This window comes from Micromys minutus, assembly GCF_963924665.1.
Source record: "Micromys minutus genome assembly, chromosome: 1".
Classification (NCBI taxonomy): Eukaryota; Metazoa; Chordata; class Mammalia; order Rodentia; family Muridae; genus Micromys; species Micromys minutus.
The window spans coordinates 92,466,580-92,483,693 of record NC_137969.1 but is presented as its reverse complement, the minus strand read 5'-3'; the positions used below and the strand labels follow the sequence as shown (position 1 = coordinate 92,483,693).

At 46.7% G+C, this 17,114-nt stretch overlaps 1 protein-coding gene across 1 annotated transcript in view; it reads right to left on the bottom strand.

Moving 5' to 3' along the window:
• Window positions 1–3,685: 3,685 nt before the first annotated feature.
• PTCH1 (patched 1) overlaps window positions 3,686–17,114 on the bottom strand; it is a 53,194-nt gene continuing 39,765 nt past the window's right edge. Inside the window, exons 18-24 of the mRNA XM_080936047.1 lie at window positions 15,119–15,399; window positions 12,865–13,002; window positions 10,938–11,080; window positions 7,252–7,351; window positions 6,593–6,847; window positions 4,603–5,146; window positions 3,686–4,202 (exon numbers count right to left, since the gene is read on the bottom strand). Coding sequence (XP_080792173.1) covers window positions 4,604–5,146; window positions 6,593–6,847; window positions 7,252–7,351; window positions 10,938–11,080; window positions 12,865–13,002; window positions 15,119–15,399 — 1,460 coding nt within the window. The 3' untranslated portion in view covers window positions 3,686–4,202; window position 4,603. The remainder of the gene's footprint in view (window positions 4,203–4,602; window positions 5,147–6,592; window positions 6,848–7,251; window positions 7,352–10,937; window positions 11,081–12,864; window positions 13,003–15,118; window positions 15,400–17,114) is intronic.

The following is a 17,114-nucleotide window of genomic DNA, read 5'->3' as shown; positions in this document are numbered from 1 at the left end:
GGTCCAGGGTAGAAGTCATGGTAGAGCAGATGGGATGTGGTTGATGGCATTTTCACCCACCCAGTGACTCCACCATCACTCTGACCTTCAGACCTCACTCATTCTATTTCTTGTAGATGACACAGGCTTCCAAGGTTTCAAGGAAGCCCTCAGTTGGCCAATGGATGCTAGGAAAGCCTCTAGGCAGGAAGGGAAGACAGAGGGCCAACAAATCTTGCCTGTGATATCAGGGGCACAGCCTCTGCTGAGGTCCTGCTCACAGCGGTGTGTGACACAGCACTGGGAAAGGGGTTCCAGTTCCCCGGATTCCTGGGCAGGAATGTGGAAGTTCACAGGTCTCAACTCTTCCCCATAGAGGAACACGTGTTTTTTTTTTTTTTTTTTTTTTTTTTTTTTTTTTTTTTTTTTTTTTTGTGGAAGGATCACACAGAGGAAGTCAGGACTGCTGTTACCTGAATCTGAGACTCTGAGTGCCAAGGCCACAACAGCCTGGAGGAATTTGAGATTGTTCCTACTTTTAGAGCAGACTCCAGGTTTCCCTCACACACAACCCTGACTTCGTGGGTCTCACTGGACTCTGGGTTTTACTAGCATGTCTGCAAGGCAGGCTGACTCACGGACCAACTTGATCAGCACTGGCCAAACACTTCCTTGTCTTAAGAGGAACTGGCAGGCTTCTTCCTAAAGACCAGAGAGGATTTCAAGGGTCTGCAGGCCAGCCAATCAAGACTGCACACCACAGAATTCTGTCACTATATTATGAAAACAGCCATGAACCCTGTGTGTGTGTGTGTGTGTATAGACAGATATGGCCGACTCCTGACAAATCCATACAAAACTAGGAGGCAGTCTTGGCTGCAACCGGCTGACCCCTCCCTCTAGGACTCACCCCACGTGCTTAGAATGCTTTGAGTCTCCAGGCCTTCCGGAGACTTTTTTTTACAGTCACAAAAACAGGGGTGTTATTCCTACTCGTTTCTCCTCGTGCGTGACGAGGATGTGATGAAATGACGTCACTGAACACTTAAAAAAAAATCACCTCTGTCTCAGGCCAGTTAGCACTATGTCATCGGCTATGGTGACACTGTTGTTTTGTATTTAAAACTTGTAAATTTTAAGTAAGTGTGTTTGTGTGTGTGGTGTGCAAGTGTGTATGGGCAGCAGTAGAGGCCAAAAGAGGCATCAGACCGCCTGGAGCGGTAACAGTTCTGAGTGGCCTCTAAGAATAGTTGCCATTCCTAACCACTGACTTGACTGACCTTTCCAGGTCAGGTTTTTTTTTTTTTTTTAAATTTACATTTTATTTGACTCTACTCATTCACCCCACCCCCAATGCCTGTACCCTATGGAAAGATAAGAAAAGGGAACATTCACTTAGAAGGGTCATTAAGAGACTTCCTCAGTGTCCATAAAATAAACATAAAATGGCTTTCGTAAGGCCAGTCAGGAGAGAAAAAAAAAGGACAGCCGGCCTGGAACTTTCTTGCGTATATACGGTTTAAGAAACATTCTAGAAGCAAGCACATAAACCAACAAGTTATATTATCTTTATTCATGTTAGAATTTCTATCAGTGTTTGAACATTAATATTTAGAGAGTTTTGTACATTTTCATCTGAGAACCGCACTAGGTCACCATGCTCACACCAACACTTCCCAATCACATGGATTGCTGCTCACGTGTACTCTCTTAACACTGTGAAACATACTCTCTTTCCCTTGCTGTCATTTACAACGAAATGTGTCCTCACACCCACGTCTCAGCAAAGTCCCAGACATTATGGATTTCATCACATATAAATTCTTTAAAAATATACTTCTGTCAAAAGACTTGATGACTACTATGTACACTACAAAAATAAATTTTCATATAAATAAATTATATGGCATACTTTCATCTTTGTAATTGAAATGACACAAACTCATTTCCACCCAAATTGGCAGACAAGACCCAGTTTGAATATTTATTTCCTTTAAACTCCTTACACTAAAACCTACCATGAGTCCTTAACGTAAATGTTATATACTCTGAACTATTTAACATTAGTAAGCACTCTATACAAATAAAACTTCTGTTCAAAAGTTAAAACATAACTACAATAGTGTTTCCAATAGAAATAAAATCCCTGCAATTTTTTCTTTTTTGTTATAAACTGGCAATGACAAATTCTGGAGGACATTCTTATGATACAAAATTATAAATATCAGCAAAGATCTTTTTCTTTTAAAAATTAAAACATCCAAATGAACAGACAGTACAGACAAAATAAAACTATGAGAGACAGACAGACAGACACACTCCGACTTTAGTCTCCTGCCAGCTCCGTGCCCTTCCTGCCCTGGCTGACGTGATTCATGATGCACAGAAGCCAAGAGGCTGAACAAACTTCCTTCTGTCACACGCGCAAGGCTCAGGAACGAAGGACACAACCAAGAACCAGAGCAAAAGTGGCTTTAGTACTTTACATCTCTCTCCTCAACTCAGGGTGCAAGATCCCTGAGCAGAGCTGGTGTTGGGTAGGCACACAGTGGCTTGACAGGCATTAAGACAGTAGCAGTGGATGGCCAGGGCCTCTGGCATGCACACAGACAGACAGACAGACAGACAGACACACCCACACATGGTAGTCACAGGTGGCTTCCAATTAGTACCTTACAGTTTGGAGGATAAGTTTTAGAGTCTGAGGGCACTATATTGCTGGGACTACTAAAGACCCATCGCCTTAAGTTTTCCAGGAAGGATAGGAGGGATTCAGGGAAGCTGCACGTGGAGTACAGCTTCCTTCCTCTGAGACAAATCCTCCAAGTTTACTTGCCAAGGATAGGGACATTTGCTTCCCCAACAATTAGTCGCTGGCCAGAGGCAAACTTTAGAGAAACCCAAACCTCAGGGAAGGAGAACACAATCAAACTTTGAAGTCTAACGCCTGGTTCAAAAAGCTTCCTCTATATTCTATTGTGGGGCGGTATCTTCCTGTTCTTTCATGGACATCACACTGGATAGATGCTGACAGTGGGGAAGAGAAGGAAGAATGCCCAGGATAAGAAAGTGTGGAGAAGTGTCCTTAGAAACTCACTCCACACAGCTGACTGCATGCCCCAGCCAGGCAGCCATAGCAAGGGAGGGACTCTCACTTATAAAGGCTTGACTATAGACCATCAACCAAATAGGTCTTTTTGGCCTGTATCTGAGGTATGGGGGTGGTGTGTGTGTGTGTGTTTTCATCAGAAAGGGACAACCACATGTCCCAGCTAAGACTCACCACTAAGCAATGTTCAATTTTCCACCACCAGGAAAGATTGCTGACTATATAGAGGCCCAAATAGGCAAGAGAGAACACCTTCTCTTTGAAACACGAGGAGAGGTGTTTGGAGGGCCCCCATGACATCAGAAGCTGCCGTAGGTACAAAGCAAATCTGGCCTCTTTTGAATAGTCCCAGAGAATAAAGCAGATGATTGGGGTTTTACCCTTCTACCAGCATCAAGACAGAAAAAGACCTGTACCTTCCCACCTCACCTAGGCCAGAGCTAAGATCATACACAGCAAAGAAAAACACAAAAACAACAACAAAATCACAGTACAGTACATTGGAAAGTCACATGCACACACCCACCCACCCATGCGAACCGAATACAACCACCCCTAGAGAAGCCACTGGGATTAACCTCTCTTTGTGTCTGCTCGCTAAACAATTACCACGCATAGCGTGTTCCAAAGTTAACAGTAACAATCCATCCTACCACAGGGTTGTGATATGCAAATTTAAAATATTTTAAAACAGAAACCTTTACAAACAGTCCTATTACATAAGCAATATTTGCATAGAATTATACAAGTAAATTATACAGTATTTAAGCAGCAGCGACATAGCTGGGAGATTTCTTTTAAAACTAAGTTAAGCTTCGTTGCGGCACAGAGACCAATGTACACAGGGGAAAGGGCCCCTGTGGTCTCCCCACCCTGGGGACAGGAGTGGAGAGGCCCCAGGCAATATAGACTGTACAGCATTTCCATGTATATTACATGTGTACACCTCTTAAATATTTATAGAAATATTTCACAAAATAATACAATCAGTTACAGTATCAATGAACTGCTTTCCCATAATTCCAAGCAGCTGTCTTCAAGCAGTCGGTTCTGGAAAGAGGTGGGGGTGGGGCTTTCCAATCTTTGGCCTCTTTTGCTTCAGATTTTAATTACCCTTTAAAAGAGAACAGAAAAAGGAGGTCACATTATGGTCACGACCACGCTGAACTTACACGGCGCTGTTCTTAACTCTGGGTGGGTAGCCGAGAGCCCTGAAACTCTGCAACGGGGCCAACTGTGGTGCTAAACCCATTTCTTTTTCCACCCCGTAAAGTTATCTGCATACTCGCTGGAACTCTGCTACAAGGGCCCGGCAAACAGTTATAAGGTAAAGCTGTTAAACTTGCATTTGAGAGATTAATAGTGAAAGGAAAGAAAACTAGTTTGGAAGGGTATGGTACTGGTACCCTAATGAGAGTTTGGCCTCATCAGCTGTGCCTTGGGAATAAAAGGTCCCCCAGGGTCAAGTTTGGGCCACTGCTCAGATGGCCCTGGGAAGCACCCGTGGTACACACCTCAGTTGGAGCTGCTCCCCCACGGCCTCTCCTCACATTCCACGTCCTGTAGCTCTATAACCTCCACTTTCGAGTCCCTCCTCTCACACCTGACATGAAAAGGCACATGAGGGTCCTCGAACACCCCGTGATCAGTCTCAGGGTAGCCCTCGTAGCCTGGACAGGGTCCCCCTCGGGGGTTGCGCCCAAGTCCAGGTGGGGGGTGCACAGCGACAGTTACAGAAGCGGAAGCCGTCACAGTGGTGATGGGCTGGCAGTAGCTGGGCACAGAGCTGCCCATGGCAGTGGACGTTGTGTTTCGAGGGTTGTGACAACGGGCACCACGGGGGCCTGAGCGGTCCCTATTGCTAGGGCCAGAATGCCCTTCAGTAGAAATTTCAAAAGCGTCTCTGCGCGGTCTGTAGGGGGGTGGCCGCAAGCCTTCTCTGGGAGGATCCCTTCGAGGCTGCTGGCTTTGCCGTCCAGGGGACAAGGAGCCAGAGTCCAGGTGGGGTTGTTGCCGAGGGTTCAAGGGAGGCTGATGCCTGGAGTCAGGATGGACCACCTGCGGAGGAGACATAGGTCAACACAGGGAGTTAGGATGGTGACCTTCCACCCACAAAAAACCTATTCCTTTAGAAACTTCCAGGATGTGAATCCTGTTTACTCCAGCGCAGTTGGCTAGAGGCATAGAGGTGCATCCCAATTCACTCCCACAACCGTCTGACCCTTCTCAGTCCAGCTAGAGTCTAGGTTCTTCGCCTCAAAACCACCAAGTCCTAGATGGTCAAGAGGCTGGGTGTCTTGGAAATATGCAACCATATACAATAGCTTTTAGAAGTGTAAGGCTCTCGTTTTTGGGTCATATTAGCTTTGTTTCACCTGTCCCTGGCCCCAAGCCAGGTGTGGCCATAAGCTAACGTACTATAACAAGAGCAGAGCAGAAACTTCCACACAGATAGTTCTGTTAGGCGATACATCTCTGCCTGACTATTAGGAATCTGGTTTCTGGGTTCTCTGTACAAAGCTCGGAGCAGCACAGTGGTCACATCAATCAAAAGGACCGTGACCAACTTCAAAGTCGGTGAGCTTGTACCTATTTTTAGGCTCCTGCTGAACAGAACCAGATTCACACTGCAGCTCAGCGGGGCATCGTCACGGTGTGTGTGTTGGGGGGGTGGACAGAGGACGGGGACACAATCCCCCGGCCAGCCCCCTCTCCTTCATGGAAGGCTGCTCTAGCCTTGGACTGGAATACACATTTCCTGTGAACATGGTGGGACCTCAGGCAAGCAATAGGAGCTTTGGAGTCTGCCTTAACTCTTCAAGGTTAAGCATCTTGACTTGGGGGTGGGAGGGAGGCTGGTGTGGAAGAGGAAGAGCATGTGGATTCCTGGCCACCTTCTGGAATTAAGTATTCAGGATGCTTATGAGTATTTCAATAGATGTCCAGCCATTTACAACAAAAAGAGCTTGAAGCCACAAAGCTACGGGGATCCTTAGATTCTAATTAAAACGACTCTGTGCTAGAGCCATTTAAAAGTACTAGAGACAAGAGGAAAAAGAAACAAACAATGCTTCTTGTGGCAGTTTATTACGCTGTTTGTGGTATCTCCTCGTATGTTGTTCTAAAATGACAGTGTAAAGGGACAAGAAAGGGGAAAGGAAGTAAAGGCCCTAAAGCTGAGTCCTCTATAAATAAAGGTACAGCTGGGGATGAGCCCCAGGGCTTTGGGAATTCTAGACAAGCACTTCACTAAACTATGCCTCCCTGTCACAAATGCTGGCACTGCCCCTGCTCAGTAAGCTCCCAAGATTAAAAAAAAAAAGCACGTCAAAGAATGGCACACCAGCAGCTTCCTGTGAGATTTGACCTGGCATGTGCACTTCTGTCCTGTACCCCATCTGTCTACGAGATCTGTTGCTCAGAGTAGGCAAGGGCCTCCCCTGAACCTCCTGGTTCAGAGCCACAGGACAAATGAATCTTCCCCAGGCCCCTCAGGTGACTCACAGTGGAGCGGGCGAAGACAGGGTTTTCTGTGGCTTCCACAATCACTTGGTGGGCAGGACCTCCAGCGCCCTGCTGTGCCTCGTAGTGCCTGAGCTCCTCACTGATGCCAGACACCGTGGTCTGAGAGCTGTACTCCGAGTCGGAGGAATCTGACCCATTGTTGGTGTGACCAGGAGGCACGGCAAACCGGACGACGCTTGGGGGTGGCTCGGGCGAAGGAGTGGGCAGCCGGTTTAGACCGTTGGCAGGAGACACCTGTTTAAAGGAGGTTTCCAGTTAGAAGTGTTATGTCTGTTTACCTAGGATTATCCATTGGCCTCTGTGACCTCACAGGGGCACCCACACATTATACTGCGTCTATTTCCCTTCTTCCGGCTATCTGGAAGACCCCAACTCCCAACACCAGAAAGGCAGATAGTATCTTGAACCTATCTTGCCCTCTTAAGTCCAAACAGTTATCTGATGTAGAAAACCTTCCTTTACACATCCCCAAGATGGAAGCTGCACATCAGCTGGTGTAGAGCAGTTAATCAAAGGGAGAAGCCAAACAGCCATCGTTAATGGATGTTTACTGGCAAGTCCAGACCACCAGCGGATGCGGCAGCACCTGGGTATCTCAATGGGAGTGGTGCTGGGGGGGGCGCTGGGTAATCACTGACCTCAGGACAGGGTCCGAAGAAGGACAAGAGAACAGGCAGAAGAACCAGTCCGTTGAGAACTCCCAAGACGGTGAGAATGGCCAGGACAGCAAAGAAGTATCTGGAAGACAAAAGGGATATTGGGACCTGTCAGTGTGGGGAAAAAAAGCATTCCATCCCCTAGGGCACCCAAAGGTTACTTTGCACTGAGACCTCAGCTCAACAAACCCACCCAGCTGACAGGTCAGCTACGAAACTAGCACAAGATTAGTTTGGGATTTTGCCCTTTTTTTTCTCTCTTATTTTTTAAATCCTCATGACTCTTGAGGATTACACTCCATACTCTGCAGTGTTGACTCATAAAGGGAAGGGGAAGAGATTTGCCCGGATCTCCTGCCTGTGATGTTGTTTATGAACATCTTACACCAACACGGAAATATGGAATGCTGAATGGCTGAGTAACCTACGAGAACAGATAGAATACTGAGCGAGGGGCCCCCCTCGAAAACCCAGCAGAAGCAAACAAATGAAGCGGAGGGTGTAGAATTTGAACAATTTGGCCCAGGAGGAAAAAGCAGCCCCGCTTCTGCAGGCAGCTAATCCACTGTGAAATGCCCCAGCCTCTTACAGCAGAATCTCTAATTAAGTCTCTGCTGCATCAGGTAAGACCTTCCCTGGGCTTTCATTAAGCACAACTTTCTGCCTAGAATTCCTCTGGGTTCCAGTTTTACCAAATAGCTCCAATTGCAACCTTTTAAGAACACAGGAACCAGCTTTCTGCAAAGAAAACGCTGCCCATTCTGTGAGAGCCCAGGGCATTGTGCAGGGCGAGGACGTTCCAGAATGGCAGGGCTGCTCTGCAAGCCAATCTTTTGTTGAACAATTTAGCATCTTTGAATACTCTTGTTTTGCGTCAGCCAATTCAGACATAAAGGCTGAAGCACCATGGCAGAGGAGGGAGAGTGAACAGGGAGTTTTGCGTTCCCACCATTGAGGGCTAAAGGTCTGGGATCCTTCAAGAATACCAAGGTAAACCTGTCAGCCAGGGCCCGCCTCTGGTCAGCGCTCTGCACAGCTGGAGGGTGCACACTCCACGCAAGGATGCTTTTCTGGAACTAATGATTTCTAGGGCTTTGATGGAAAGGTTGGGGCTGGGGGCTGGGGTTAGGATGTTCTGGAAAGAAAGAGGGAAGGCTAGATATCTATCTGTTAATGGTCCCTGGATCATAAAACTGAGCAGCCACCCTACGATGCCATGTCTACATGTGTTTTGACATCAGATGAAAGGAGAGAGAGAATCCCTATAAAAATACAAATATCTTACAGCTATTGTAAACACTGAAACCTGCTGAGTTGCATTAGTTAAAAACCCAAGCCGCCAATGTCTTGCTCTAACATAAACTGTGGAACTTTTGGTGGAAGCATATATCAGCGGCAGGCATTAAGACATTTGCATCCCATCCATCTAGCTGCAGCATAAACAGACCAATTAGGTTTCTGACGGCTTAGTGTATACAGTGTCTGCTCATTTATTTGACTCCAGTGAGGGCTTTATCCATCCTATTTTAGAAAACGGGAAGCCCTTCTAAGTGCTTGAAACAGAAACCCTGATATCTCTGGAGGGACTGAACAGGCCCAGCTAGGACAGGACAAGGGGATAGGTTGTGTTCCTTAGGTTCCTTAGTAAGGCTGTTAACCAGTTCTTCAGCTGACTTGACCTGCAAGGTCTCAGCACACTTTGGCTTTAAAGTGCCTAAGGAGAGCTGTTATCTCCCAATCCCTGCAGACCGTGAGACACACAGCAGAGATGGGTCACCTGCTACTTGCCAGTAATCACAGAAACGGCACTTGTGAAGCCAGCATCACCTTTGTGTTGGCAGAGCCAAGAGAACATACCCAATCAGTCTTGTTTGGCATTGGCCATTTACACCAGTAAGACCAAGCGAGTATCTGTGTAAGAGGTGTGCAGTAGAAACAAACACCAAATCAACACTTTAAAACAAAACAATACCAGACCAGGACCTAAGTTACAGCAACCATCTCAGTGGTATTCGGCAAACGAGAATCGAATGAGCAGTTCCCCAACTTACCGATAGGCTGTGTGAATACTAGCACGCTCAGGCTCACCTGGGAGCTGTCTGCTAAAGCCTCTGTCAATCTGTGCTTTAATCGTTCCAGATGATGAGGGAGTATATTATATAGGGACTCTAGTCTACATTGAAATGGAGTCAATCTCTGCCTACTGTACGTACCAGGAGCCAACTGTACCCTCATTCAAAAAGCTGGACATGCCAGAAGCTTGGCCGCCCAAGGGGTTATGCCTCAAGACTGGTCAATGAACTCAAGCCCCTATCTTTTTCCTCCTCTGGTAATGGGGACTGAATTCACTTGTCCCATGCATTCACAGCTAAGACTTTGAGCTAAAAATCCTTTTTTGATTTGAAACCGTGAACTTCCCCTATGTGGCTAGCCTGTGTATATACATACGCAAAGCTTGATTAGAGCAAGATGTGGTCTCACAGGCCTATAATTTTAGCACTTAGGAGGCCGAGGCAGGACTACCAACAATTCAAAGCCATTCTCTGCTATGAGAGTTTGAGGCAAGCCTGGGCTACATGAAACCTGTTTCATAAACAAACAAACAAAACCCAAAACACCCAACCCCTTAAAAAGCATTTCTTGTCTTCTTCACTCTTTTCTACTTTTAATACACACTGGTGTTTCTCCTGAAACGTAGTCTGAAGAGTAGCCAGAAGGTACAGGAGTTGTAACCCAACCAGGAAAGTTCAGAGCGATCCTGTTTCAAAGAGTACCAATAAAGGAAAACCTAAACAACGCTATCAAGAACAGACATGGAGCAACTTACACAGCCTCTTAGTCTAAAGACATACTAGTATCTCTAGACACTGGTTTTCCCTCTCCAATGGATCAGGGTTTTAATCCAGTAGTCACCCAGTGAAGCCAACATTGTTTTAGAGTTATTTCTTTCCTGGGCAGTTAAGAGTCTTTCCAAAATGAAAACCCACGGTCCTTTATGTTGCAGAGTCTCAGCATTTTACCCAAAGGAACAAAATCCTGCCTTATGGAGCAAAGAGGTGCACACGGGTCAAGCTTACAGTCTCTAAATTTGACCCTGCAGGCAGGTGTCCAGCATTTATGAAGCCTCAGAAGGGACACACACACACAAAATCTGGCACACTGTACTCATTTCCATGTGTACTTAGAGCTAGGTGACTACACTGGAGGTAGACTATGTTTCCTTTCTATAGTTTGCTTTAAGCCAGGGTCTCATGCACCTCTGGCTATCTTCAAACTCAAGCCAAAGATTGGGACGGAGATAAGACACCTGCACCTGTTTTACACGGTATGGAAGATGGAACCTAAGGTTTTGTGCCTTCCTAGCACCCTGATGAACTACCTCCCCATCCCCTCCACAGTTCTGAAGGAGAGGGAACCGAAGCTGAAAGTCATCAATTACTGGAGGCCACCATCGTCTCTCTGTAGATATTTGCAACTGGGATCTCAACACTCGGGCTACCGTGTGCTCTTTTAAGCTGTGGAGTTGCCTCTATTCTAACCCAAGATCCTGCTAGACCAGGATGCTTGGAAGAGACAGGCTGAGATGCACCAGACAGAGAAGGAGTAAGCCGAAAAGACGACTAATAATTTTTTTTTTTAACCAAGCCTCCTCTTCCACTTCTGCTTACCTGACAATGAAGTCAAATTCGGACCCTGCAAGCATCAGCACACCCAGAAGAGTGGACACGGCCCCGTCCAGAACGGGAGCAAACATGTGCTCCAGGGCAAGCATAGCCCTGTGGTTCTTGTCCCCGATGGCTGTCAGAAAGGCCTGAGCAGAGGGAAGATTGAGATGGTCACGTTCCAGGTGAGGTAAAGCGCAGCGCCCTGTCTACAGACTCACTAAGTGCACAAGAATGACCTTGCGTTGGAAGCCTCCTTCTGGACGGCCACGGTTTACAGGTGTGCACTACTATGCCTGGTTTTATGTAGTGCTGAGGACAGAGCCCAGGGCACCCTGCAGGCTAGACAAGCCATACCTATACCCCCTACCCTACAAATTAAGTATTTCCTAAATTTCTGAGGTGGGTGGAGTCATCTGTAGCAACCTAGCCAAAAGGATGACTGACTTTCTAATGTCATGATAAAGCATTGTTTATCAGGTCTTCTGAAAAAAAATATTTAAAAAGTGTGGGTATAGGTGTTTTGCTCGTATGTATGTACATATGTCTGTTCACCACGTGCTTGCCTGGGGCACACAGAGGAGATAAGAGGACCTTAGATTCCCTGGAGCTGGAGCAGCAGGTGGTTGTGAGGTTAGCTAGGCAGGCCCTCTAGCAAATGAGCTGACTGTTTTAGCCTCAGCTCTGCAGGAGATACTAGATGCTGCCTCCGCCTTTTTCTCCAAAACCTATGATCAAGAGTTTACTTGGTCTCACTGCATCTGAATTTATTGCAATGTCCTCCCTGTTCACAGTACTGAGCCATGGTTAGTGGTAATGCATATTTTGAATAAAACCTAAAGCAAGGTGATCCAGGCTTATAATCCCAACAGACAGAGATCCCTGGATTTTGCCCCTCACCAGCCAGCTTAACCTACTTAGTAAGCTCCTGGCCAGTAAAAGAATCTGCCCCCCACCCCCAAAAAAAAAATCTAGGCGAATGGTTTTTTAGTAACAGAATCAGTTACCTTCCAATCTCTACGGGCACCACTCGCGTGTGAGCACACATGGGCACATTCTGAGATACTGTTCCTAAACATCATCTTACTAATGGCTTCAAAACATGTTCCCCCTGAACATCCCTGTTCACAGCCTGTGAGAGCGCTAACAGCTCTGAGCGGTTACAGAGGCACACACTGTGTGCTACACCCAAGGCACAATGCTGGAAAAGCAGTCGCTTAGGCCCAACGTGGGCATTCCAAACACCCGAATTTACTCAGTCAATACTGTTTATTGAATGCCTGTGAACAGCCCCAGGTACTTAACACTGCGAGGACGTGTGTAGGCAGAAATTAAACCGCCCAGCACTACGAGGCTTCTAAGTACTTTTTCTCATCAGTGTGGAGAATAACCCAGCTCATCCTTTGGATTCCAGACTCTCTTTCCAGTTAATTTCTTCCAACAACAAAGCAGTGTATAAAGAGGGGGGGGGGGCAACGTCCTGGTGAAACCAGCCCTGGTTTTCTTGTTCTCTGCTACCATGGACGCATGCAGAAGCTGGGAGGTCTCCAGAGCTGGGTGGGCTGAGGTGGAAGAGCAGGCTCTTCAGGGCTGTGCACTGAGGCTTTCATTCACAAGCCTGAGGGTATTTCTGTGGCTGCCAGCTACCTCACCTTCAATTATGCTGTCCCCACCAAGCCTCTGAGGGAGGCCTTGCTTTATCCTCACTTTATGACTGTATTTAAAAAACAGTGTGGATGTTTGCCAAACACACAGAATGTCCTGGGACAATGGTGACAACTTAGGAACTGAGGGCGCACAAACCAGCACCACCCTGAGAGGCTTCTCTAAATACACTACAGTGCGCCTCTCATCATAAACCTTTTAGACCTCCTTGGGAAAACTGTGCTCAAAGCCCTGCTGGTGTGAGCCAATCCCCCTCCCCACCCCATACCAAAGCCACGTGGACGGTGAACTCCACTCCGATGCCAACAGACGCAATCAGGATGACCACAGGCACAGCACTCAGCTTGATCCCAATGAGGCCCATCATGCCGAAGAGCTCGATGGTCATTAAAGCCAGGACCATGACCTTGAAGGAGAAGCACACAGTAGGTCAAGGCATGCTAGAGTACCAAACACTACAAACTCAAAGTCCCAAAGTGGCTTCATCTTGGGGGTGATGGTGAAGAGAACAAGATACCTGTCACCTAAATGCTAGGTAAGGTACTTACTTCCCTTTACCCATGGACAACTCACTTGTCACACACTTCAAACTTCTGTGGGAATAGGGATGTTTGGACAACCTATTGTCATGATAAAAAGGGTAAAAAAAAGGGTGTTTTCGAGGGCAAAGCTTAGCATTTGTACACGCATGTGTGCCCGTGTGTACGAATGCACGTATGAGTGTGTGAGTGTATCTGTATGGGTGCGTGTATGTGTATGTATGGGCATGTGTGACTGTATGTATGAGTGTGTATGTATGAGTGTTTGTGTGTTTAATGGATGTGTGTGCATACATGCATGCACACATACGTGTTGTTCTCCAAAGCCTCCTGGAAGCTCACTGGTTAGGCTGGCTGGCACATGTATCTTCCTGTTTCTAACAACCAGGTCTCACTGGATCACACCTAATGCCACATTCACGCAGCTTTGTGCAGCAAGTACTTTAATGGCTGAGCTACCTACCAGTTTAGTAAGTAATCTTTGCAAATTTGTTTTCTAATGAAGGGACCACACACTGGAGCCGTCTATGAACAACTGCCTCGGAGTACAGCCTTTTCCCTTTATTATCTCGGCTACACAGCATTTACACTGCAGTAAGTATTGTAAGTCACTAGAGATAACTCAGAGTACACAGAGGGATGTGCAAGGTTACATGTAAATACTACAGTGCTTTAATATACCTGTCTTGGGCCTCAGGGAGACTCTGGTACACAGGGGTCCTGGAGCTAATAGCTAGGACAGCTGTGGAACCTTAAAGCACCAGAAAGTGTCCTTTAACTCCTTGGGTTCACACTGCAAAGTATTTTATTGTTAAAGGTTATAGCCTATAGAAAGCTGATAGGATGGGTTGAGTAAAGGGTTTTGTAGGTGAAGAAGTTGTGCTTTGGTTGGAGAGCCTACGGAGCAAAGGAAGAGACTTGAGAGTGGGCTAGGCCACTGCTGGTCAGGTGTCAGGTTATGGGGGCCTCTGTGCTTTGAAGAGATGGGGAGCAACTAGGAGCCACAGAGCAGACCCTCAGGTTTAAGCAAAGGAGCCTTTCACCTTCAAAAAAAACAATGTGTGGGGGATGGTGAGAAACTCTACACGGCAGACTTTGGAGTTTCTTGTGCCAAGGAGGAGAAAACTGGCTTATAACCCAGGAGGTTTTTGTTGTGACTCTCCTTCATTCTCATCATGTGGAAGAGTAAAAGAAAATGATCTTTACCTCATGGGGATAGGACAGTAGGTGGTGGCAGTGGCCGGGAGAAACAGTGCAAGATGGACGCCATCCACCGCTTAAGTGCTGTGAAGACTTCTGCAGACTAAACATTTACCTTTCATGTACCTGCTGCCCAGACGGCGCAGAAACAAAACCCGTTTTTATAATCCTGGCATTTTAGAGGCTAATACGACAGTTCATGGAGCTGAAGCAAGGCCAGGGTTTCAGAAACTACACAAGTCTCACTTCAACTCTAAGGGCGATGTGGAGAACAGTTGCCCCAAACTGGTTTTGAGTGGTAGTTCACCATTTTTCCCCAGGAGTTATAGTATACCCAGTGGACAAACACCCAAGTGTCATCCTCCCCCGCTCCACACTAACTTCTGTACAAACTTCTCTATGCATGCTTCCACATTACACACAGAAGAACTTTCTGGTTCGAGGACACGCGATGAGACTTCAGAATTAGAAAATTACTTATACTTTGGTTATTTCTGACTTAATAAAGTTTCAGCGCTTTTATGCGGCCTGCTCACAAAGCCTCCCCCCCCCACCCCCGTGCACTTTTCTTTCATGCTGTGTGAGAGGGACACAGATTCTGGCGTTCAAAGGATCTACCTTCCCCATGAACCTCGCCACCTCAAGTAGAATAAATATCTTTCAGATGATGCAATCCATCCCCTCCTCCTCCAAAAGCCCAGACATAAACAAAACTTCCCGGCTGCAGCAAGAGCTGTGCTGAAAGGAATCTGACTTCCATAAAGACCCTTGCAATAAACTCACAATGATCCCGGCCGTCCAGGGGTTCAGGAGGAAGACCGCGCACACGAGAAACGTGCAGGCCAGCACCACGCTGATGGCTAGCAGCAGCCAGTGACGCAAACTAATGTACTGCTCCCAGAACAGGAACGGGTAGCCATTGGGGTAGCTGGACAGCCCCAGACTCGTGTAGTTGTTACAGATGACTCTCACTTTTTCTATGGCTTCCACAAAGTCTGAGGTGTCTCGCAGGCCGTTGAGGTAGAAAGGGAACTGAGCGTACTCGATCGGCTCTGCTGGTGGGACTAGAGCGAGGAGACGTGAGGTAAGTGAGGGATGCTGGTGAAGATCTTCCTCATCCCAACTCCACAGACCAAGGGTGTGAAATAAAGAGAACTCCCCCCAAAAGTCCACCTGTTCGTTACCTTTCTACCAACAACAAGAACAATAAATGATTCTGGGCCTCTACCACGTTCACAGTCGGTTTAAAATTTCCCAACATTTGCATGTACACAATGAGCACTGGTGGGTACAGGCACACATGTGGAGGTCAGAGAACAATCTTAGATGTCAGTCTTTTCCTGCCTTCCCTGTGAAAAGTCTCTTGCTGTTTGCTGCTGCATATTCAAGGCTAGCTGGCTCTGGAACTCCCAGGAACGTTTCCCATCCCCCCCCCCCCCCACTTCTCATCTTGCCATGTGCACTGGGATTACCAATATGTTAACCACACCCAGCTTCATGTGGGTTCTGGAAATTCAAATCCAGTCCTTATGCTTGTGTGGCAAGCTCATTACCCATTGAGCCATCTCTCCAGCCTATAATCAACCCTTTGATTTTTATTTGGCAGGGGGGTAGGAGTTGGGTAGGCAGCGGAAGACCTCTATGATCTGCTACGATCTGCCTTTCTCTCTTTCTCTCTTTCTTTCTGTCTGTCTGTCTGTCTGTCTTTCTTTCTTTCTTTCTTTCTTTCAGGCTTTGATTTTATTAGCCCAGAAGAAACTACAATTTGTGAGGTCTAAATACCATAAGACTTAAAAGTTGAAAATACTCTTTTGTTTCTACATCAATCTGCTCTCCTTGACCATTTATAAGACCAAAATAATCCCAGAGTCAGGCCTTGCAGGAAAAGAAAATACTACACTCTCATATCCTTTAGTGACATAGCCTTTAGTGACCTAGCAACTTAAGCCTTCTCTGCTTCTCTAATGCTAAGTCTTCAGCAACCGGGGAAGAAATCCTCACACAACAAGCATTTAGTTACTGCCCTGCGTGCTCCACACCCTTTGGGGCCATTCAGTTGACTTGCTAAACATGATTTGCCCTATTATAATCTCCACTATAAATTTTCATTAAGACAAGCTTTGGCTGCCTGCCACCAGGCTCTGGGGTTTAGGTACAGGAGAGTTCTGACTGCTGCCTGCCCCATTTGCAAAAAGCACCCGTCTTCTTTCTAATGTCTTCTCTTGGCCCAATATCCAAAGCTGCTACTAACATCTCTAACATAAATGCAAATTAAATCCACACAGAGCCACCTCTCAAACCCCAGGCTTAGAGGTGAAGGGAAGAGGATCGCACTGATGTAGACAGACTTTTCCTCTCCAGTTTAAACAGCTTTGACAGAGCACAGGTGCTTGGTGGCTTACAGAAATGACCCAACATGCCAGAAACCCCTTCAACACCACGGTTGACGAAGTTAAGATAAACATACAATCCCTGGCGATAAAACCCGGCAACAGTAAAATAACACTCGATGTGGAGGCGTCCTCGGCTTTCACACGGGACAGCTGGCATTGGGAGAAATGCCTGGAGTTCAAGCTACAAGAGGAGGTTAGAAACGCTCACTTCTCAATGTGAGAATGTAGGGCTGTATTCCATTACACGTCCTCATCTGTCTCCCAGAGTTTTAAACTAAAAGAAATACATTGTTCTATTTACACTTTTGAACCCTGGGTAGTGTCAACAAATGAGGCTGTTGCTGAGCTCCAGGCAGCGACTAAAGGAGCCCCCGAGAGCTCCCAGC